The sequence below is a fragment of the Bubalus kerabau genome, chromosome 5 (assembly GCF_029407905.1).
Source record: "Bubalus kerabau isolate K-KA32 ecotype Philippines breed swamp buffalo chromosome 5, PCC_UOA_SB_1v2, whole genome shotgun sequence".
Classification (NCBI taxonomy): Eukaryota; Metazoa; Chordata; class Mammalia; order Artiodactyla; family Bovidae; genus Bubalus; species Bubalus kerabau.
This window is the reverse complement of record NC_073628.1, coordinates 58,644,737-58,669,306: the sequence shown is the minus strand read 5'-3', so window position 1 is coordinate 58,669,306 and position 24,570 is coordinate 58,644,737. Positions and strand designations below refer to the sequence as shown.

The 24,570-nt window shown below is 52.5% G+C and overlaps 1 protein-coding gene across 1 annotated transcript; it reads left to right on the top strand.

Moving 5' to 3' along the window:
• The first annotated feature begins 336 nt into the window (after positions 1 to 336).
• FCAMR (Fc alpha and mu receptor) lies at positions 337 to 24,102 on the top strand. The gene is made up of 9 exons (XM_055583751.1): positions 337 to 420; positions 3,111 to 3,171; positions 8,656 to 8,994; positions 9,915 to 10,674; positions 11,346 to 11,464; positions 12,369 to 12,457; positions 21,169 to 21,325; positions 22,712 to 22,876; positions 23,888 to 24,102. The coding sequence occupies exons 1-9, from the start codon at positions 337 to 339 to the stop codon at positions 24,100 to 24,102; spliced, it is 1,989 nt and encodes a 662-aa protein (XP_055439726.1).
• Positions 24,103 to 24,570: the final 468 nt, after the last annotated feature.

The following is a 24,570-nucleotide window of genomic DNA, read 5'->3' as shown; positions in this document are numbered from 1 at the left end:
AGTGCGTTTCCCCTAAAGGTACTGTCATCACCCCTGGGAAAGTTCTGCAGGAATGAGGGGCGGTAAGAATGACAGGGGGCCTGGACTGGCTCCCTATTATAAGAAATAAAAACCGAGGCCCAGTGTGAAGCACTGATGGGAGTGTAGAGTGGTGACCAGCAAGCAGCCCTATGCCTCACGCCTCCAGTTTCCAGTGCTAACTCCGGCTGCCTTCCAGCGCATTCGACAGCCAACTCAGCCTCAAGGTTTAAAGAAAAGAAACTAGAAGTTTTCCAATCACCAGCACGTCAAAAACAGAAAAGGAAAAGCCCAAGTGGATTTTATTTCTGGACTGAGATGGATCTAGAATCCCCAGCTAAGCCTGGAGATCCAAAGGTGAGACGAGACTTTCCCCAAGGGGTTGGGGGCTTGTCTCCTGATGTGGGTGATGAGGGGCAGAAGCAACTGTCCCAGAACAGCCAGGCCTTGCTCTCAGGGGCCAGGGAAGGATTCTGGAGGTCAAGCCAGCATCTCCCTCCTATGGTGCTACTCTTCTCTCACTCCCACTCTCCCTCCCACCAGAGTGTAGGACTCCTTACAGTCCCCTGAGTGACTTAGAACCAACTAACGTTAAGAAGGGCTTCCCAGGTACTACTGTGGCAAAGAACCCAGCCTGCTGATGCAGGAGACATGAGAGACACGGGTTCGATCCCTGGGGTCAGGAAGATCCCCTGGAGGAGAGCATGGCAACCCACTCCAGTGTTCTTATCTGGAGAATCCCATGGACAGAGGAGCCTGTGGGGTTACAATCCTTAGGGTCACAAAGAGTCAGACACAACTGAAGCAACTTAGCACACACACATGTTAACATTAAGAAGGAGAAGGAAGCATGGAGCTCCTGCAGTCAAAGCTTTTGTGTGGCTGTGGAGAGGAGAGATGCTTTGCTCAAGGTCATTGCCATGGGCAACATGGAACCTCCTGAATCCTGGTTCTGTGCTCTTTTCTCTACACCTGCCTCCTTCCTTTCTCATCTGCTGCCACAGGTGGGAGGACAAGAGAGAAGCAGGGCTCAAGGGGGCAGCAAGGACTTGGGGAGTTACACACCAGCCTGGGCTGAAGCTGGGGTAGAGCCCTTCCCAATGGGACTGAGGGACAAGAGAATTCCCCAATGTGTCCTGTCCTCTAAAATGCGATACACGATCCTAGAGGTATTTGGCCCCAAGCTACTGAGTTGGGGCTCCCTGTCTCCTGGAAAGAGGTTTGTTGACTTGGAGGCTTTCCGTTGGATGTTATCCTCGCAACCTCAAATCAAGGCTGATAACTCCTTGGAGGCATTTTATCTCACACCCCATGCTTCCTCATTGCCCTGCAGAGGCGGTTTTGCTCCTGCAGCTGAGAGATAGCTGCACCCACTGGGGCTTCAGAGAAGCCGGGCAGGGCCGTGCAGACTTTGGCCCCAGTGTGCGCTGCGTCGGCACTTAGCACTTGAGAAAAACCCGCCTGGGGGAACCTGGACAGCAGCCCCAGAAGTAGCCTGGACCTGGTGGATATTAATCAAACAACAGATTAGGTGCAGACACACCTGGGAGAGCCTCCAGATGAGAGCAGGAAGCCAGCAGCTTCGAGGGCAGGGAGGGCTTGAGGCTGCCATGATGGTGCCCGAGACAGGAGGCAGAGGGAACCTGTGAACCTTGCCAGATCTGACCACCCTGGGGGCTCCACTTGGGTACAGCTGGCAGAGGCTTGAGTGGACGTGGCCAGGCAGAGCCATGCTGAGGCGACAAGGTGCCTCACAGAGCTGACTATGGACTCCGTCTCCTTCTCTCCTCTCTCTCCTCCCTTCACCTCCTGCTTCACCCTCCCTTCCCCCTTCTCCTGTTTCTCTGCACCCGCCCCCCCAACTCCCACCTTGTTCCCTTTTCTTCTCCTTTAGCCCAAGCCCAGCCTGGCCACTGGCCACATGTGGTTTTGTCCATTTGGACAGGGAGTGGGGTGAGGGGACCAGATTATGACTGTATGAGACTGTTCTCAACATGAGCAGGACAGGTATTAGTGTGGGAAGGAGGAAACAATGGCTAACTTCAGTTTGATTTCTTTAGAAAAAGTATCCACAGGTCCCAGGAGCTGCAGGCAGTAGATCTATTCAAAGAAGAGATTTTTAACCACTCAAAAAGCATCCATGAAAACCCTCTGGGGACGACAAAAGAAGCATAATGTATTAACACAATCCTTGCCTTTTTTCTATCAGCAAGCAACAAAGGGCCACTGATAAGGGTCAGTATGGTGTTTGTCAAAAGAGTGAGAGGTTCTTGTTCATAACTTGTTTAGTTATGCTCAGTTACGTGCCTTGGGCACCTACACCAGGCTAGATCCCAATTCAGAGCCTGGAGGCTCAAAGTCCTACCTTCCAGGAGCTCCCCGGCCTGTGGGAGAGACCAGAGCAGGGGGAGATCAGCAAGGGCCAGGGGCCAGGGAGGGATTTCGAGAGCTTGTGGAGGACAGACGGAACAGGACCCTCGGGCAGAAAAAACTTGGCTTGAGAGTTGATTTTTAACTCCTGCTGTTGCCTGGAGGCTCACACCAATGAGAGAGATTTTTCCTTGAAGGAAGCAATCCTTCTGTGAAACAGAAGGGGAAGTGGGAGACTCGGCAGCAGGCCCCCTATGGACGCTTCTAACTCAGTCATTAAGTGGCACAACACCTGTACTGAGTCTCATTCCCCAGGACAGGAAGCTGATCTCCAACACCGAGTAACATTTCCAGGGTCCCACAGTTCCAACTAAGGCTTAAACTTCTGGCTTGGAGAGTTTCCACTGCACAGTGCTCCCCCAGATCTAGAGCCCCAGGCTGGCAAGTGGGTGCTGGGGCTGGCATGCCACGGAGGGAGTTTTTCCAGGCTTGGTGGCAGCGAGCCAGCCCAAATGTGGAGTGTCTGGGGCCGTGAGGATGGAGCCACGCTTCTCTCAAAGGGCCGTGACATCCTGCTCTTAAATGAAGCTGATCCGGCCCCAGGGCTGAGCTCACCCCAATCCCACAGTGAGACGGTGACCAACCAGATCCCAGGGCTACTGGACCGGCGTCTCACTCATCTGCTCTCAGGCCTCCTCTTTGACAGTGGGTTTTTCTTGCAGGTCACCAGCCAGAGGGCAGGATGGAGAATGCTTGTCTTCCTCCTGATGTGCCTGCTGCAGGGTGAGTCCCAAACAGCCAGATTCAGAGCTTGCACCCCCAGACCCGAGCCTTCCAGGCTGCAGCCTGGTGGGCACCTCAGTGGCCTTCAGCACCCCCTCCAAAGTACAGGCATTCTCCATGGCTTTAGAGCGAGGGAGTGATTGGATCTGGGCCCAGGGAGAGTGTGGGAGGTGAGAGCTCACACAAAAATTGTATGTCCGATCACTGGGATATTCAGTGTTTTGATCTGTCTCTGCCCTCTTCCATTCAAGCTGATGACTGAAAGTCAGCTGCATTTTCGAGATATGGGTTCCAGGATAGCACTGGTCTATTCGCACTCACTCTAAAATAACTCAAGTGCCAGGCCACAGCACCAGTCATGTAAAGACAAAGACCTTGCCTTAAAGAGTGCAGAGTCTACAAAGAAACCAGATGGGTAAATAAAAACCACATCGATGCATTTACTTCTTTAGTCAATGCACACTTATGGAGGGCCTACCCTGTACCAGGCACTAGGGACAGACGGACGAAAGTCAAGTTGCAGGCTGGTGTGGTGATCAGGCTCAGACAAGGCAGCACAGTCCTGTCTCCGTGCTGTGGTGTCTGGTTTTATTCTGATGGTAATGGGGAGCCACTGAGGAAGGCAGTAAGTTTGTGCCCAGAGTATCCAAGTAGCTGCTTAATAAAAAATGTTGAAAGAGTAAATTAACAAATAAATGCTATGATAACATCCTGATGCTGGGAAAGATTGAAGGCAGGAGGAGGGGATGACAGAGGATGAAATGGTTGGATGGCATCACCAACTCAATGGACATGAGTTTGAGAAAGCTCCAGGAGATGGTGATGGACAGGGAAGCCTGGTCACAAAGGGTCAGACATGATCTGTTGACTGAACAACAAATAATAACACCAAAAACAATTTTGTTTGGCTTATCAACAAATCAGATTTTAATGAATCAAAGGTAGCTAATATTGGAGCAAGAAACCTCTGTGATATAATCACACCACCTCTTTATTTTCATCTCTCACGGCCCCCTTTAAAATTTTTCAGTAGGAGCAAGCTTCCTGGCCCCCAGATGAAAACTCAGGCAGGCCCATGATTTTTCAAGTCTCAAAAGTTCTAATTGGATCATTTTAAGTAACCAGTTAAATATTTTGGTCAACTATTTCATCTTCATTCAGAGATACGCCCCCCCCGGCCACCCCAGGCCTGCAGTCAGGAAGGCAGGGAGGGCTGCCTTTCCCCCTCCCCTGGTCCTTCTCCCCTCCTTGGAGGCAGCTGGTACCTGGGACCCCAGCAGGGTCACAGTGGCGGGTGGGAGGGGAAGCAGGAGGCAGGCTGCTCATACCTGATGGAGTGGCCTGGAACTCTCTGGCCTGGTAGACTTCAGAGCTGGCTCTTCCTCTTGTGGATGTCTTTGCGGACCCCTCCAGGGCCCATCTCCCCGCTGTGGTCCCTGCACACAGAAGACCCCATCTCAGATGGCTGCAGGCTGGTTCTCTCCCCTCTGGGCCCCACCGCTGGGCAAAAGGAGCACCCAGACCTTTCTCATCCTGTTGCTGGGGCAGAAGTGATCCATCCCGGGCCCAAGCCGGCTCTCCCTGCTCCTGCCACATGCCCCTTGCAACTCCTCACACCAAGTCAGGCTCCAGTCTGTGGTCTCCAGCAGCAGGCCTCACTTCCCCGTCCCTGCCTGAAGCCACACAGCGGACACTGCTGGGAGATGATGGGTGAATGAGAGCAGGGGCACCACCTCCACCAAAGGGGCCCCTGGGAGCCATCACACTGATCCTAAAATGCCAGCCCTTTCTTTAATTCTCACAGTCAACTAGTACAAAATTCCCAAAGCCTTTATCATATATAACTAAGAGCTTACATAAGAGTCAGGCCTCCTGAGTGGCACTAGTGGTAACGAACCTGCCTGCCGATGCAGGAGGCATAAGAGACGCAGGTTCGACTCCTGGGTCGGGAAGATACCCTGGGGGAGAGCACGGCAACCCACTTCGCTGTTCTTGCCTGGAAAATCCCATGAACAGAGGAACCTCGCGAGCTACAGTCCACAGGGTTGCAAAGAGTCAGACACGGCTGAAGCAACTTGGCACGCACACACGCAAGAGCTACCAGTTATCCACTGAACAAGTTCTTAAGGGTGCATGAAATTTGATATTGATAAAAGAAAAAAATGTGCCTTGCAAAAGTTGATTAAGGATTCCTAATCAGCTCTCAACTGCAAAGTCGGAACACCCCATCCTGCTGATCAATGGGGCTCATAAATCCTCTTGCTCTGCCCCCTGCCCCCACACACACATGTAGATCACACACAGATTCCAGAAATCAGAGCATCATCACTGTTGTCCTGAGGCAGTCCTTGTTTGTAATTACAAAGATTCTTGCTTTTTATAAGTTGCTATGTAACTTTATCAACAGTGGCATAGTTGTAATGTGTCATTTAATTAAACCCACAGTGAGTATTGATTTATCTCTAACATTTATGGTCTTGACTCTTCCTATAATGAGACCTTAAGACATATGCAATAGGCAGGCCAGCTTTATGGGCATGTGCCCTGTGCAGTCACACAGGGCCCCATTTATAAGGTGCCTGGTTTAATGATCTACTATTGCCTTAGTGCACCCCGCTCCAGTACTTTTGCCTGGAAAATCCCATGGACAGAGGAGCCTGGTAGGCTGCAGTCCATGGGGTCGCTAGAGTCAGATACAACTGAGCGACTTCACTTTCACTTTTCACTTTTCACTTTTATGCATTGGAGAAGGAAATGGCAACCCACTCCAGTGTTCTTGCCTGGAGAATCCCAGGGACGGCGGAGCCTGGCGGGCTGCAGTCTATGGGGTCGCATAGAGTCAGACACGACTGAAGCGACTTAGCAGCAGCAGCAGCAGCATTGCTTTAGTGAGGGCTTCCCTGGTGGCTCAGACGGTAAAGCATCTGCCTGCAATGTGGGAGACCCGGGTTCGATTCCTGGGTCGAGAAGATCCCCTGGAGAAGGAAATGGCAATCCACTCCAGCACTCTTGCCTGGAAAATCCCATGGATGGAGGATTTGGAACGAGAGGTCCTCCATTTTTATTTTGCACTGGGCCTTGCAAATTATGTAGCCAATCCTGGCAACAGGATTAAACTTTCTTGGGTTCAGAGGTGCTAAACACATAGAGCTTCCCTAATAGCTCAGTTTGTAAAGAGTCCACCTGCAGTGCAGGAGACCCCGGTTCGATTCCTGGGTCGGGAATATCTACTGGAGAGGGGATAGACTACCCACGCCAATATTCTTGGCTTCTTTGTGGCTCAGCTGGTAAAGAATCTGCCCACAATGCGGGAGACCTGGGTTTGATCCCTGGGTTGGGAAGATCCTCTGGAGAAGGGAAAGGCTTCCCACTCCAGTATTCTGGGCTGGAGAATTCCATGGACTGTATAGACTATGGGGTTGCAACTTTCACTTTCACTTTCAAAGACATAGAATAAAGTGTAGATGCCAGGCACCCGTATCCTAAAGCAAGATGTTAAAGCACCTGGACAGGACTGTGGAGAGAAATGGCAAAGCTGGTTGTTCCAGAAATAGCCCCCCATGTCGTTCCCCACAGAATCATCAGGGGTCGAAAAGAAGAGCTCACAGTAAGAGCTTTCTGGAAAGAGGCATTGTGATGTGCCCTGCACCACCTGTCCGTGAGGGACAGAGGGCTCACCTCTTCCCCACTTTTAGAGGAGTAAGAGAAGGAACTTCTAGGAAGCCACTCAACAAGCTTGCTGTAGTCCCAGCAGTCTCCCGACAGCTCGGATCCAGCGGGGACCAAATGTAGATCCCAGAGAAGGAGCTGCCCCAGGGCCTCCAGCAAAAGGGCCACCCACAGGGGACTGTGACTTCACCGGAGGGGTATGCGGCCCTAGGTCACAGGCTTGATGTCAAGGGGCTGTTAAAAGGCCAGCAGGAGAGAAGACAGTTCCTGCCAGGTGGGAACTAACTGCAGCCAGAGGCCCCGACAGGGAATCTGGGAGGCAACTGGGAAGGACGGGATGCTGGACGCTGCCTTGCCCAGAGGATGCCACCTGCAGGCCAGGACTCCTCCTCCTCTCCCCTCTCCCCTCCATGCCCAGCCCCAGAGGGGCCCCAACAGCAGTTCTGAGTAGAAAAGGGGGTCTTTTCTACTCAGCAAAGAGTAGAAAGTAGTCTACAAAGCAAGAGACCCTGAGCAGTCCCCCTCCCAAACATCAGGCCTCCAAGCATAGCTGGAAGAAAGGAAAAAGGCTTCAACTGGATAAGAGATTGGAATTGCAACAATCATTGGGCTGTGTGTTTTCTTATCCAAGTGAGACTACAAAAGCTACTGTACTTGAAATTAGGTCTGAGATTTCATCAAGGAGCAGAGACATCCCCGAGCCAGGGTGAAGAGGCGGTCAGTGAAAGGGCCGTAGACTGAACTTCAGCTATGATCGCAGCCACTGCCAAAGCAGACGTAGTCACAGTTCTTCTCGGCTTTGACGGCAGCCCTTGGTGGCTTCCATTTCTAGAGAAAAGTGAGCCAGCGCTGGTCTGAGGAGGTACCGCCAAGCCGGGCAGGATTCCTGTGCTTCCAGCACCCTCTTCTTTCAGCAGCAAGCATACGCTTCTGTTTTTACTATTTTACATCTCTCTTTTTAAAAAAAATTATTGAAGTATACCTGATTCACAATGTTGTATTAATTTCTGCTGTACCGCAAAGTGATTCAGTTATACATATATGTATATTCTTTTTCATCTCCTTTTCCATTGTGGTTTATCAATGAATACCGAATATAGTTCCCTCTGCTATACAGTGGGACCTCCTTGTTCTAGTATCTCTCTTTTACATTCCATGCAAACAAATCAAATCACGGTCTTTTGTCAGGTGTTGCCTTGGCCCCCTTACAGGTGCTTAGGTGGCAGCTTTTTAAACATCTGCATTTTTTTTTAACATCTGCACTGGAGCCCAGTGGCTAGAACCCAGGCTCTGGGCAGACTCGCAGAAGATCAGCTGGCACATGTTAAGTTCTATGGTGGTTAGCTGAACAGTGGTAAAATCATTCTTGCATTTTCATCTCTCAGATGGGGCCTTTCACACAGCTCCATTCCATCCTTTGGGGCTACTCCTGATCTAATGCTAAGCACTGACATTTCTATATTGATTCTTTTTAGCTTCCCTGGTGGCTCAGTGGTGAAGAATCCTCCTGCTAATGCAGGAGACACAGGTTCGATCCCTGGGTCAGGAAGATGCCCCAGAAGAGGAAACGGCAACCCACTCCAGTATTCTTGCTTGGGAAACCCCATGGACAGTGGAGCCTGGCAGGGCCACAGTCCATGGGGGATCATAAAAGAAGCAGACACGACTTTAAGAACGACAACAAAACCTCTACTTTCACGGGGGCACTTTCTGACCTGTTCCCTAATTCTAGCAGAGTCTGGAGCTCAGAGCTCCTCAAAAGGCGACACACTCCGCACTCCTTCTCCATGGACTTTTTTCTCCCTCTGCCTGCAGCCGCCAGCGCACTGACGGGCCCACGGCTGGTGTCCGGGGAGCCTGGGGGAGCTGTGACCATCCGGTGCCGGTACCCCAGCTTGGCCATCAACAGCCACCTGAGGAAGTACTGGTGCCGCCTCGGGCCCCCGGCGGGGGTCTGCCGCACCGTCGTGTCCACCAACCGCTACACGCACGGGCGCTACCGCGGCCGCGTGGCCCTCGCGGACTTCCCGAAAAGAGGCTTGTTTGTGGTGAGGCTGTCCCGGCTGTCCCCGGAGGACGAGGGGCGCTACCGCTGCGGCCTCGGGAACTCAAACAACGCGCTGTTCTTCAGCATGAACCTGACGGTCTCTCCAGGTCAGGGCCGGCGGCTGGCAGGTCAGGTGTGATGAATGCTAGGAAGGGGGAGAGACCACAGGAAGCCCAGAGGCCCAGGAGGGTGTTAAACACGAGGACAGTGATGATGAAAGGTGGGGTCACCCAAGGACTGAAGGTGCGGGCTTGCATTTCAGATGGAGGGAAGGTAGATACCAGGGAAAATGGCCCAGTTGCGCCAACAGCCGGATACTAGGGACTCCCCGTAAGCGATCCCACCCTATTCCCCCTGAACGTTGTGGCACGTGTATTTTGAAGTGTTCCATGAAGCCAGTGAGTTAGATAATGTGGCTTTGTACGGTCACGTCTCTTTGTACAGACGTGCGGAGCAGGTAAGATGCGCAGGACCGAGCCCTTCCTAAGACAAGAGCCTCTCAGCAGGCGTCCGTCAGGGGCCAGGCCGGAGTCCTGTGCGGCCAGTTCCGGAGAGCTGTCCGGAGTCAGCTACTTGAAGTCCAGGGAAGGGCGTCCAGGCTGTGAGAGGAGGTGCAGGCAGGCAGGAGTCCAGAGAGAGGACTGTTCGATTAGAGGCTGCTCTCTAACCATCTGCAGACACTGGCCACTCTGCTGTGGCTGGAGTTTTTCTTTTTTTCTCATTTGCAGAGCAGTACGTGAAGGGCTGTGGGCCTCTGGGGAAGCAGACACCATGGGGTCCTGGGGCAGTTGGATAGAGAACATGTGGGCATAAAAGAAGGAGACAGGAACATAAAGTGTCAATATTTGCAACAGACTGGAAAATACATCTGGCTTTTTCTGTTTCATCCAATATATTGGCCAAAGACTGCACTGCTTAGCGAGGGTACATTCTACACGGCAAACACCTCAAGCCTGATGTCTTTTGCTAAAGCCTGTAGGCAGCCCGGACAGCCTTCTCATTAGGCCTCCTTCTGCTGTTCACACAGGTCTTTCCAGAACCATCCCCACAGCCACTCTGGCCTATGGTGAGCTCATCACAGGATCCTTTGAAATAACATCACCCCCAGCCACCAAAAGATGCACACGAGGAAACACCCAGATGACAGGAAGACAGAGGACAGGATGGGACACAGTTGCCCTGACTCCAGGAGCCAGGAAAACCACGGCTTCAGCCACGGGAAGGCAAACCCCAGGAGCAACCGCAGCGGTGGCTCCAGGAACAGGCAGCCAGGTGGAGGGCTCCGTCTGGGCAGCTGTGCCCCCTGTGCAGAGTCCGGCTGCAACAGTCAGAGGCACGACCGGTGCAACAGAACGGGGTCTGGTGTGGAGCACCAGCAATTCAGAAGCAACCAGGGCCAGGGCCAGCGAAAGAGAGAGGGAAACTACTCCTGGGGTTAACAGGCCAAGCGAGGAGACAGAGAGCATCAGCGCAACCCCGGGCACCACTGAGACAGCCGCAGGGACCATTAGGCCATCGACCCTGGCCTCAGAAAGATGGATGTGGAAACCCCTCCAAGAGGAGACATCGGCTTCTGAGCCACAGAGCCTGAGCTCCATTGAAGGGACCATCCTGGCTGCGGCTGTGTGGACCTCAGAGCCAACCCGCATAGAGATGGCGTCTGTGGAGGGAAGCAGTGAAGTTGACCCGGACACCCCTGCCGGAGACGGTGGTCCCCGCGTGATGCCGAGCCAGGCCCTGGCAGAGGGGCCCCCCAGGTCCCCGGCCGAGGAGTCTTCCGTAAAGAGGTAACCCCCAGGCCCCCCTCCCCTGGGGCTGCACCTCTGCCCGCTCCCTCAGTGAGCTCAGCTTCACGTGCCCCTGGGTCTGCTCACTCCTCTCCTCCTCCTCAGTAGCCTCAGGACAGTTAAGGGCAAAGGTCACGGGGGGTCAGAATGCTCCCTCCTTCCAAGGTCCTCACTGGGAGAATGCCATCTGAGTATTTTCACGTGACTGAGCAAACATCTAAGCAACAGAATATTTAGAATATTTAGGTGGGACTGTTGGGACTTTTCGTTTCTTAAAGATGAGGAAACAAAGCTCCAGCGGGTGGCAAGGTGGGGTGGTGGGGTGACTCACCGAAGCCACAAAGAGAGACTTTGCAGCAGAACCAAATGCCTAGCGTGAATTCCCTGACCCTGACTCAGTTCTCTTGGCCCCTGTGGCCTGTTGGCAGGGACCCCACACAGGTGGTCGGGGAGGGACAGGACTGAGGACTTGGGAACTGGGAGGCAGGGGACCGCGTCCCAGGTCAGCGACTAACCCGCCAGCCGTGGAACAAGGGCGGCCAACCGGCCCAGGCCTCCACGTCGCCTCTGTAAAATGAGGGGTGCGGCCCCAGGGCCTTGGCTTCCTGGGGCGCTCCAGGCCCCCCTCTCTTGTGCTTTTCTGACCCCCACTCCTGCTGCTTCCTCTGCAGCGCTTCTCTGGAAGAGAAGAACTTCTCTGGGATCCTGACTCCAGTCTCGTCGGTGCTGTGCCCGCTTATGCTGGTGACCCTTGTTCTATGGAAAAGGAAGCTCCAGAGGAAAGGGAGCTGTGAGTGGGGTCTAACTCGCCCCAGGCCCGCAGAGGGGAGGGCTCGTCCCCCTCTGACACCCTCAGGACTGGGGCGGGTCAGGGCCGGGGCCAGCACTGCTGGATGCGGAAATGCTAAATGCTAGTCTGGGCCATGCTAGCCAAGCTTGGCCTTGGTTCCTTTATCTGTCAGATGGGAAAGTCGTCTGTTTATTTATGTCCTGGTGATGTCCGAGAGCCTAGGGAGACGTTCTTCAGAGAATGGCGAGACTGTTGCTCAGTGTAGGCCTGCTGCTGCTACTGCTGCTAACTCGCTTCAGTCGTGTCTGACTCTGTGCAACCCCATAGACGGCAGCCCACCAGACTCCCCCATCCCTGGGATTCTCCAGGCAAGAACACTGGAGTGGGTTGCCATTTCCTTCTCCAGTGCATAAAAGTGAAAAGTGAAAGTGAAGGCGCTCAGTCGTGTCCGACTCTTAGCGACCTCATGGACTGCAGTGCACCAGGCTCCTCCATCCATGGGGTTTTCCAGGCAAGAGTACTGGAGTGGGTTGCCATTGCCTTCTCCGCAGTGTAGGCTTAGGAACCACGTGAACAATGCTGGCAGCAGACAGGAGTGCGGGGCCCAGAGGTGCAGCCAAACTATACCTGCACCCTCTGCAGACCTCTTGCAGCACCAGGCCCAGGTTTAAACACATCTAAAGCGACTGCTCCACGGTGGTTAGATGTGGCGAAGAAAGGGTGAGATACTCTGGGAGCAAGAAAAAGGAGCTAAGCTTCCCAGACCCAGGGCCTTGACGGCCTGGCCCAGTCTCTGTGAATCTAAGGGTCAGGAAGCCCTTGACGCTTGCAGCGGGTGAGGGTGGTTCTTGGGGAGTCGGGCTCAGCGCCCAGGACCCTCACAGTGTGCTCCGTGTCTGTGCAGCTCAGAAGACAGGAAGGCCCTCAGGGGTCACCTTGATTCAGATGACACAGTTCCTGGAGCTGGGCCTCCAGCCAGGCCAGCCACCCCCGGTGGGAAGGAAGAGGCTCCAAGTTGACCCTCCTCCTCTCCACGCCAGCCTGAGTCTCCCGGCAAGAGACCCGGGACCCTAAGGAATGGAAGAATAAGCCGCTCGGTCACTGTGGAAGAGGAACCAGGACTGAATACCATAGCCCAGCTTCTTCTCTTCCTTTCTCCACGTGAAGAGCTGAGGCAGAGGGAGCTGGGGGAGGGGGGTGTGGGACTCCATCTAGGGAGACAAAGGCTGGGCCAAGGAAGGTCGAGCATTTTCCACGGCCATAAGTGACACTGTGACTCAAAGAAGGCTGCAAGAAAGAATCAGTTCACTACTGTTGAAAGTCAGTGGACCCGGATAAGGCGTGAAATTTCCATTCCTGGAGGTTTGAAAATAGGAGAGGCTTCCAATCAGAGTGCAATGTTAACAAAATTTCAACCATCACTCCTAGCCCCTGTAGGTGCCCCCTTTTCTGATGTCTGTTAGCACCCAGCCTGCTGCACACGTTTGATTATTCATTTCCAGTAGATTCTAAGCTCTGGGGGCAGTAATTGTGTGTTGTCCTTCTCACTACGTCCCCGAAGAACTTCAGCTCAGTAGAACCCCCAATAAATAAGTGTATTGAATGGCTGACTGGAGGGCCGTGGTCTCTGTGGCCTCTGGTGACCCTGCCCATGAAGATGCTCTGAAGCGCTTTCAATGTTGGGGGGCTGCCCATAGATGATCCCACAGGTCCCTACATGGGGACCAAGAGAAAGAACACTTGTTCCCCATTCATCCCTCCCCATTTGGCCCCATACTCACTATGCTGTAGACCTTTTGACCCAGTCAAGATTTTCTGGGATTTTCCTAAGTTCATGAAGGAGAAGGGTATTTTTCAGTAGATTCTCATCTTCTTCATAAAGCTCCTCTTATTCAACTGCTTATAAATCCCTGATGCCAAGGACTGTTGATAAAGCTGGAAAGCAGTTATGGTAAGAGGGGTGGATAAGAAAGAAGATGGCCAAGAGGAATTTTATGTGGATTCTGCTTTGCGACCATTTCATCACATGCTTATTGGGGGTTTTGCTCTAGTCCCGGGTGTCATGTCTCATCAGGTGTCACCTCTGCTCTTTCACTTTGCCAGATCTGTCAACAAGCTGTCTGAGCTTCATGTTTGGACAGAGCAACCCTCGAGCAATGGAAGAGAAGGGAAAGAAAGGCTCCACCATCAAGTCAGGAATTGTCAGGTAGATATTCCCAGAAGGCTCAGCCCTGCCTCCTAAGCTGTCAGCAGCACCACAAATCCTACCTTGCTGCCCCTGCAAAGCTGGGGCTGAACCCAGATGCTGTCCAGAGAGCATAAATATGAAACGCTCTTCATGGTTTGGGAGAGAAATGCTCACTGTTTTGGGTAAGCAGTGAAGTTGCCTGCACATAACCAAACGGATTACAGAACTTTAGCACTAATAGATCCTCAGAGATCAACCAGTCTAAAACCCACTGCCCAGGGTGAGAAAACTGAGACCCTGTGGCAGCAAAACAGCTTGCTGAAAGTCACTGAGGTAACCCAGTTAGAATTAGCAGGATGAGGACTAGAAAAGGGAACTCATGACCTTGACCTAGCACTTTCCTCACTTCACCTTTGCTAAACACCATATCAGAGCAAAACTCATCATCAAAACTCAGGAATCAAAGACACCACACCCCCGGCTCTAGACCATTTTCATGCACATGATCTCAGGGGCCTGCTTCAAAACCCTGTAAGAGAGACAGAAGAGCCACCATCATCCCATCCAACCGATGTGGAAACAGGCCCTCAGGGGTATAGAGTTCAACCACGGTCCCTCAGCTCATGGCATGCAGGAATGGGAGCAAATCAGACTGTACAGGGTCCTATACACTCCAGCAGTGTTTTCCAGAGGCATCCACAAAACGCTAGCTTCTGAGAACTGTTACGAGCTATTCTGAGGAAAAGGTTTGGTAGATCAAAGAAATTTGGGAAACATGGCTTAAACCAAAAGCAGGTTTTGTGGAGGAATTTTGGAAGACTTTAATACACCAAGGTGCATTATGAATAGCCCTGGTGGGAGGGTCAGGGGACATTGTACGTGTTTCCTCGGGTTTTGGACTATCGTGTTTAGCTTGAAGCGACCTCACAAGACTGGGCTCCTCAAATCTCTCCTTGTTTGGAGAAGCCTGATGCACTGAATCAGGGGTCACAACCCTTTTCTATAAAGGGCCAGAGAGCAAATACTTCAGACTTTGCAGGCTGTAAAGCCTCTGTTGCAACTGCTCCACTCTGCCCTGGCAACCCAGAAGTGGCCAAAAACCATCCTGAAATGAATAACTTTTGGCTGTGTTCCAACAAAACTATTTACAGAAGCAGGCCACAGGCTGGATCTGGCTCAAGAGTGGTAATTAATTTACAGCCTTAATGCCAATCCCTGCATTAAACCGTAAAACCAACTGAGGCTCTCCACTTCCCACTCTGATATGAACGATCTGACTGCAACCTCTTCAACAGCTTCCCTTGACCACCCTTTGCTGGCACCTTCCTCCTTCTGAGCCCTTGTAAGCCTCTGTCTGGGATGCAGCAGTTGGGCATTCTGCCTGACCACCTGCCTGGGGGAGGGAGGGCACCTGGGGGCCAGGGTGTTGTCCAAGAGGTTGGGGTCAGGGGCAGCTTCCAGAAGTAGGAGAGGCTGCCAAACCAGAGTGTTCCAAGGAAAGCTGAGGTCCACCAGCGGGGAGAGCCAGTACAAGCTCAAAGGGATGGAGCAGAGCCAAGACCAAAGTCGTTGGAGCTGAGCAGAGATAAGATCTGAGTGAAATCAGGGCCAGGAAGGAAGTGGGGGAACCCCTAAGGCTTAAGGCCCTCTTTTATGGGCTTAAGGCGCTCCTTTATGGGCTAACAGATACTTGGAGAGGGGCAAGGGCCAGGATTTAAAGGGCCAAAGGCAAAGGAGGCTAAGAAGGCCATGGCCACCGCTGGGAACTGTCAGCGCTCCGGTTTTTAATCTCTTATCCCCAGCTAGCTTGATATCCACATCTCTGGGACGAGGAGCAGGGGGACTTCCATCTCTGAAGCTAGAATCAGCCAAGTGTCCATGGGAAGTATCCAAGATACAGGGAAGCACTCCCTTTCCTAAGATCAAGCATGTTGTCTGGATTAGGGAGCAACCCTCCCAAGTCTCACCTTGCTACATAACAATGCAGCTGCTGTTCATTGAGTATCTCTACCAAGCAGGCCCACTCCCGGGTGTTTTCACATTCCACGTGCACTTGATGCAACATTTCTATAAAGTAGGCAAGATAATCCCCATTTTACAGATGAGAAGACTGAGGAGACAGAAAGAGGCCGGGAGCCACTGAACACAAGGCAGCCACAAACGAAATCCTTGATCATGGCACTGCACCACCGTGCTTGGACTTACAGCCTGCTTATTTTGGCCACACGCTTCCCTGTTTAAGATTCTAGAGAAGTCCTTGTTTTCCTCTTTTAGGCCTGTGTGTAAAAGGTCTCATAATCATTTCCAGTCATTTGTTCTCTTCAGTCACTGAGCTGACCTATTCCTGTCCTGGCTAAGTGAAGCGGGAAAGTTCAGAGAGCTGGAGCTAAGTGAGAAAACTTCACTGACCAGCCCTGAGGTCCTTACTGGCATTTGCAAAAATCCAGCTCAGATCCTAACCGCTTGCAGGGGTGTCCATCTGTCACGGGTAACTCAGGACAAGAGCTTGACTTGGCAGCCGGCTTCTCATACCCTTCTCATACAAGGCTTTGGGGGGTTTCTTCCTCTACGCCAGGAGCCAGTGGGGTCTGGGAAGTACAGAATCAGCTCCCGTCAGATACAGAGAGGGAGGTATTTCCACGAAAGGACTTACACTTCACTTCAGTCAAGTAGACATGTATTATGTGATTATTTTCCATTGGTGCAGATAATCCAGGGCTAAGAGCTTGACAAAGGTTGAATGAAGAATGGAGAGCCCGTACTAAGGAAGTGCATTCTCTGTGGGTGGTGCTGCATGCCAAGTCCAGGGCCACCAAGCCCTCCATTTTTCTTGAAGTGACACAGCGTGACTTACAGGCACTGGGCCTCCCAGGCCAAACTGCTCCCCTCACTGTCAACAAGGGGCTGAGCCATCACCCCACGGCCCACCCTCCAAGGGGACAGCTGAAACCCAGATGGGCAGCAGAGAGGTGCCAGCTGCCAGAACGGACCCGATGCCGCACTCCTAGAGGCCCATAGACATCACGAGCACTGAAGCACTGGGTCAGGGGGCCACTGTTAGCCTCCTTGTCCTGTTTGGCTGAAACATTCCATGATTAGCATCTAGGGTTTTCTGTTCTGTCTCTTCCGGCCTCTGCCCAAGTTCCCATCCTTTGCCTGTTTGTTGCCTTGATCTAGACCTACCAGTTTTGCTCTGAGCACAGAGGTTCAGTTAACAAGGGCCACCTCCTTTCCTAACATTACAGATTCCTGGTTCCCCAACCCTGAGTATCTTAGAAGGAAGAGAGCCATGATGACCGTGACCGAAAGCATTTTCCAAGTTGTCCCATAATTTGATGATGTTGCGCTTCAGACAAGAGTTCAGGAAGAGGGCACTGGGGAGTTTGCTTCTTTAAATCCTGGCATGGGAAGGACAGACTGGTTAGGAAATACAACTCTCCCCGACCCGTGTAGCACAGACAGCTGAAAACCAACTACAGTATACATCACTGGAAAGAAGCGGATTAGACACCATTGTACAGGTGGGAATGTTGAGGCTCGGATGGGCACAGGCTGCAGGGGGATCACAGAGGATGTGTTTTTAATGGCTGACGCCAGGCAAAGCTTCAGCTAAAGGCCAAGCTCAGACCAGGAACAAGGAAACAGCAAGTTTTCAGGAGGACCCCAGTGGCTTATGAGAGGGGCTGGGCCCTGCCACCTGAGACTCCACCTATTGACTTTGGATGTCTGCTCTGAAAATCTTCCTTCTTCCGCCCCTCCCTGGCCAGGGGATGGAGGCAGTAGAGGGCAAGAGAGTGGTTTGGTAACTTCAGAAAAGATTTGCTCATTTGTTCCTGCCTAGCAGAATCAGAGAATAAAAGCTCTCTGGGGTCCCAGAACTGGCCTAGGGGAAATTGAAGGAACCTGGGGACCGAAGCCAACTTTCCACTTCCAGGATCTTTCACTCTCTGGTTCGACACTTCTAGCCCCCTCGGGCTCAGGCGTGCCCACCACCATCTCTGCCGTCACACCCCCACCAGTCACAACGATCGAGTACAGACAACCCCTGACTCCCGCCCCACTCCAGAAGGCCTAGAAGAAATGTCGTTTTCACTTTCTAATTAGGAATCAACAGAGCTAGGAAAACAGTGAAGGACTAGACATCTGGGCAGTGACACAGGGAGGCAAGTTGTCAGGGAGAAGGAGGTGACTCAGTGAGTTCATGGAGACAGAGAAAAGATCTGAGGCCCGGGTGCACACACGTGGCCAGTCAGTCGCTCTCTGCGACACATCCAGTGACCTGAACCTTGAATCTGGTAGCAGCCCTCCTCCCCTCACACTCCCCACATGCCTGCCACCCAGCGTGCCACTGTGACTTTTCCCTCATTGCGGTTGTTCTTGGCATGGACACGAAGCTGCCAGGTCATAGATGCTCTGCTCCAAGTCCCCTAAGAAGGGCCCTGTGGATCCCCTATGAAATCACCCACCAGCCAGGCAAACATTTATAAGGAAGCTTCCTCCTACCTACTTCCTGACAGGGAGGTTCACCAGAAAACCTCTGAACATAAGTCTGGGCTCAGAGACTCCTCCAAAATCTGACCCGAGCTAAGCCAGGCCAACTGGACAGTTCCAGTCTGGGGCTCCAGGCAGTGACCACACAGGGACCACGCTGCCAAGCTGAGCAAAAGTGCAGTCGTCCACGTCCCAGGCCCTCTCTCAAGCCCCAAAGGTGAAATTAAAACAGCAAGAGCCAACGCTGTGCTCCTGCCAGTGGATGCCAGCTGGGCCAGGAAATACTAGATCATTATTTGCTGATGGCAAGGGCAGGCAACCTGGGCATAAATAATCCCAAATGGTCCACTTCCTTAAAAAACAGGGTTGGGAGACGGGGAGAGGGGCTTTATTTAGCTTTTGCAGAGGCACTGTCACAATTCTCTTTTCCAGCGATTGTTACTCAAATGCTCTATAAATGCTTACCAAGAAATGCTCCATTTCAGGGCTGGCTGGCCTGGGATTAAACATTGACTGCAGACAAGGGTTAAACATTGACTCAGCTAAAGACCTGCACATGGGAGCAGAGAGCTGGCAGCAAACAGCAGCGGTAGGCATTTCCTCTCTCCACTCTTAGCCCACTTGTCCCGCAAAGCTGCATTAGCGAGGACTGTCCCCAGGGAGCGATGCTGAAAGGGCAGTGGAGATCTGGGGAAGGACCAGATAGCATAGGCCTCCCCTTCTCTGTTGGTGGCTGAGTCAGCCCAGGATCTGGGAGCCTCACACTGGTAGTGCCAACCTGGGGGCCTGTGGATCTGGCCTTCTCCAGTCTTGGTGGGATCAATTCTTGGCAGGTGCAAATGGGAGCCCTTGGCTGCCTGGGAAAACAGACTTCCAAAGATTCATCCGGGGGAGTAAAGGCTTTGGGAAATGGAGGAAATTGCTCAATGTTGGGAGACCTTGGTTCTCGACCCATCCATGCCATCAGCTCATTGTGCAAACCTGGCCAAGTCCTCCCACTTCCCTGCCCTTGGTTCCTCATGGGTCAGCGGAGAAATCAGTCCATTCCAACAGCCTCTGCTGTCCCCGTGCTGAACCATCAACACCTTCTAGATGCCAGCCACCGTCCATATTATACTTAATCTTCACACCATAGTAATGGGGTAAGGATAATTAGCCCCATTTTATAAATGAGAAAACCAAGGCCCAGAGACATTAAATAACTTGTCAAGGGGCCCCCTGCTAGGAGGTGGCAGGACTTGGATGTGAACCCAGGGAGTTCCAGGTCTGGAGTGTGGGAGCTTTCCCAAGGCTGCACTGCCTGGCTGGTGTGTGGGGCTGATGACTCTTCAGTTAGACAAAAAGCCCTTGGGGAACAGGGATGCACACCCCTGCATGTCTCAAATTTCCCTGGACCTCGAACTTGCTGCAGGCGTAGTTTTGCAGTAGACTGATTGAACAACTGGTCACGGACACAGCAGAAGTTTGTGGTGGGCTGAAAAATGGCCTCCCAAAGATAGGTCCACCTCTGATCCCTAGAATCTATAAGTGTTACAGGATCTTGAGATGAGATCATCCTGGATTATCTAGATAGACCCCAAAGGCCATCACAAGTGTCCTTATAAGAGAGGCAGAGAAACATTTGAGACCCACAGAAGACAATGTGAGCCAAGGACACAGATCAGAGTGGTGTGGCTACAAGGCAAAGAGGGCCAAGGAATGCCAGCAGCCACCAGGAGCTGGAAGAAACAAGAGTCTGGTTCTTCCCCTGAGCCTCCGAGGGAGCCCTGAGCCCACACCCTAATCTCCGACGTTTGCCTTCTAAGAAAGAACACTTTTCAGCTGTTTTAGGCCACTCAGGTTGTGGTCATTTGTTGCAGCCGCCATAGGAAACTAATGTGATGCTCAATCAAAACACAGAGTCCTAGAACTGGGAAAGCCTTGGAGGTCATTTGGTCCAGTGCCCAAGTTTAACAGATGAAACACCTGCAGCCCCGAAGGGGGAGGTGATTTGGCGAAGGTCGCTCAGTAAGTTAGAGCTGGATAGAGGCTCACTGACCCCAAGCCAGGGCTCCCCAACTGATTCGTGCCGAGTCCCAGGGTCGTGAAAGGCAAACGAGGAGACTTTCTCATTATTATTTTCCTCTCTGATTATTATTTTAAGAGGGAGGGGGAGCTCTTAAACAAATGAAGCACTGTCCATCTTGGAGGTGTAACTCCTGCTTTTACCGTCATCACTCTTGAGTCGGGCGGCCACTCTCCTCCCCCAGGACTGGGAGGAATGGCCTATGTCTTGGAGCCAGTAGGTTCCCGGTGGGGAAACTGCAGCGAAAGACGGGAAGCTGGGGGACTCCAGTCACACCGCTAGCATGTGGCTGAGCCCAAAATAGGACCCAGGGTTCTGACTTCATAACTCTTCCCTGGTTCTGCTTCTCATTTGCTTCTTTCCCTAAGCTGGGTCAGTAGGCAACGTGGACTTGGGGTACGTGTGGCAGCATGGGCACGATCAGCTAAGATGGTTTTGGGACTCCTGGGAACGCACCAAAACATGATCCAAGAAATGTCCCGTCATCACAGACTGTAGGGCTAGGAGAGGAGCCCTGGGCCCCTCAGGCAGCCTGAGAAGCAGCTGTTTCCTGGACATGTTTCCCTCCCTCCCCACAGGCCGAAACTCATCAAGGTTGTGTCCTAGGGCTAAGAGGGTCCCCCTTAAGCCGGACTCCAGACACCTAGACACAAGGTAGCCCTGCTTTGGGGGAAGTGGGTAAATGAGAATAAGAGAACAAAACCTACAAATAGCTTGACGATCGAATTCCAAAGAAGAGAGAAATAAGAAGGAAAAACCTTTGAAAGGAGCCGTATAACCTGACAGAACTAGAATTTTCCCCTCATTGTCCCCAAACCATCTCCACCTCCCCTCACACTCTCCCACTTCATACTGACCCTGGGGCTAGGGAAGGAGAATGACAGCTGAGCAGGGAAGAAAGATGGCTCAGCTATCGATGAGTCTCTGGGCCTGTCATCCCCCCATCACCTCGGGGCTTAGTCCAGGGCTGCCGCTGGAGAGGAGACTGACATTGATGGAGAGACCCCCAAGGGTTTGGGGATGCCAGACAAGGGGGCCTGCGCCTTGCTTGTCCTGTATGGAGCTCTGGGGTCGGCATCTTACCATTGTCCACTGAAGCCCCAGTTACGTGGGGCAGGTGAGTGCAGAAAGCTGCAGGGGTATTGGAGAAAATGAGGCTCTGAAACACGGGATCTGAAAATACCAGAAAAATATGAGTGAGCCACACTTGCCCTGCACACACTGGAGGTCCTACCTGCAGGAGCCCAGACACAGAGACAAGGAGACCCGGGGTGGGCAACAGACCTTTCAAGATGTGCCGGCGTAAAGGCCACAAGCCAGCAGGAGGTGTCACACCGCAGCGGACGGGGCTATTCCCTTCTAGAGCACGAGGCCCACTCAGAGCCAACGTAGGGGCTCCTTCCCTCCGTCTTGAAGTCACACTGGTGCAAGCCGCCCCCTCACCCAGACCCGCTCCCCCAGGGTTCACAGAAACACCAGAGCAGCGACAGGGGGACAGAAAGGAAAGCCAACCCAGAATGAGACTGAGTTTTAAATCGGGAGGAAAGTGAACGAGATATCACTGAATCGGACCAACTTTACATATAAGTGACTAGGTAACTTTTTCCCAACATCAGTCAGATTATGGCTTTAAGGTCTGAAAAAAAAAGCTGCATAATAGAAAACAAGGTTTATTTTCTCACCATCCAAACCCATGACCTCAGGCTGATAGCCCACCGTGACTGAGTGCCTAAAATAAGACCCAGGTTCTGCCTGCCTTGTGTTTTTTCCAGGACTCTATTTCCCCTTTCCTTCTTCCCCTTCTGGGGTCCGGCCTGCAGAACGCTGTAGACAGAGCCTGGGCCAGCCCTGCACAGGTAGGACTGGGTGGGATTCTTGCATGGGGTGGGCGTGTGAGGGGTGGGGGGAGCACACGAGTGTCGGGGAGGGGGCTCCACTTGTATGACTCGGACGAAGATCGTTTGGGGAACTCCTGGGAGTCCTAACGAGGTCAGGTCAGGGAAACCACCAAGGACTAACAGAGTCAGGGAGGGAGGATTCTACCGCAGCTCAGATGGTCAGCACCCATTTTGCCGAGTGAGGCGCCAAGCCCGGGTCCCAGCAAGACGCTGAGCTCTGCCATTCCCGGAAGCCCGGGGCAGCCGGAGCCTCCAGCTCCTCTAGCATGTGAGAGGGGAAAAACACGGTCCCCTGGGCCCTGGGGGCTCTGGGACTGATGAAAGGGGCTCTGCAGGAGATGCAGAAAGAGTGGACTTAATCCAGGAAGTAGGGGACGGGTCCCCAGGTGTGTGGAGATGTGAGGCTATTCCTGCCACCTGTACCCTTCAAATGCATATCAACTCTGCACTAATATCTGGTGCTAGCCTCAGCCTGAAGGTTTGGTATCACTCTCTCTATTTTCCAGCTAAAAAGAAATAATGAAGGGGACTTGCCTAAGATCTTGCAGCTGGAAAGCAAACAGAACAGGCTCTCCATGCTTGATACCCTGTCTCCCATCCTGCAGATGCAATGATGGGGGACTCCAAAGTAACAGTCTCCCCAAGGTCAAGGAGAAGCAAGTGGAGCCAGGCAGGAAGGCGGAAAGGAAAGGAAAGCAAGGGCTCTGTGGGAGTCACGTGCCGCTGGCTGGCCGCCATGCCCATGGGAGAGTGTCCCTTTAAGAGCCCAGGTGTGGGTCAAGCACCACAGTTTCAGTTTTGGCAGCAGCATCCAGTGTCCTGCCGGAGGCTTCTACAAAAGCCAGGGCTGCGGACTGGTCAGCAGGCGGTGCTCCCAAAGCTGACGGGATAGGAGGAAGGAGCTCAAAGTAAGTGGGGCTGCTCTGGGGTCCCCGAAAGGATGCCATCTGGGAAGGGCCCTCTGTACACATGACCCCCAATCCCCAAAGAACGGGATGAGGGGAACGTGGCCACCGCCTGTGTCCCAAGCGTGTCATGGGGGAGCTGATGGGCACAAGCCTGGGCGCATCCCAGAGAGACAAGTGAGGACCAGGGGTGAACGCTCAGCAGGTGGGAAGAAGGGATGTCTAGGCTTGGCACATGGCGTTCTGCTCAAAATTTGGTCTCTGAGTTCCCTCCTAATTCCTCCATAATTTAACTGGGACCTTAGGCAAGGCACCTAATTGCTCTCTCAGCCTCTGTTTACTAATGCGCAAAATGGGCATAAAAATAAGGCCGATCACTTATGGTTGATGTGAGATTCAAATGAAAAAAGATGTGTGAAATCGCTTTGAAAACTCTAGAGCAAAATAACAGTTGTTTTGGTGTTTTCCAATTCAGTTCAGTTATTCCAGGACTATTGAGCATCAGACCGACGCGGATAGGATAATGTCTATGCAGGTCCTGGTACAAGGCAGGTACCCTTCTAGTCCTTGAATATTTCTCCCTTCAGCTTTCTGGTGGAGGCACACGAAGTCCATTTTTCTGGGTTTCAAAGACATCCTGAGATCTTTCCAACTTCAACCCCGCTTTGCTCTCACAGATCCCTGCCACCCCAAGGTATAATGTGCATCACCGTTTCATCCTGTACCTGCTAAGCTGGGAAAAATTAAGTCCTTCCCAGGAAAGTGAGTTAGGCGGGCAAAGCCCCCTGCCAGGCGCAGGCAGCATTCTTCAGTCCTCAGGCTCCTGCTGCTTCTGCAGCCAGGAGACCTCAGACTCCAGCTCTCTTATCCTGACAGCATCCCAGGCCAGCCAGGGGACGCTCAGCACAAGCGCAGCTGCTCTGCAAAGCTGCATCCCTCACCAGCCCCACTGCGCGCCACTGCCCCAGGCCACCTACGCGGCCTGCGCTGTTTTGCACACAGCCTTCACTGTCGCTCTCCCACTTCACGAGAGGAACTACAAGTCCCTGAACATCTGGAGTTGGGATGTGTCAGTTCATAGGTTAGTGTAGAAGGCAGCTGTCTATGCTCAGAGCCAGTTTTGAAACTCTCCATCCATCATTCCTCTCCCTGCCCTTGGGTGTGGTGATGTGGCAGACAGAGCAACGAACCAGGAGCCAGGAGAGCAGCTGGCTCTGTTATCTCTGCCTGTCTCTTAGAACCTCCGGACTCTGTGGCTTTATTTTACAAATAGTGTAATAGCAGCAGCTTCCAGATAGAAAACACACTTACCCTTGACTTTCACAGCTTCATCTTATTCCTACCTGAAACAAACCCAGTGGGAGTCAGGGTAGGGGTCATAAACCTGTGTTACAGTTGAGGAAACTGAGGTTGTGAATTAATGTGAGTGGTGTAAGGTCACCCAGCACGTATAAATGACAACATTTGGGTACAGTCATTTTGGTATGGTCATGGGGATATTTTGACATCACCTAAAAAAACAGGATACACAACTTTTTAAAAAGTAGCACACGCATGTG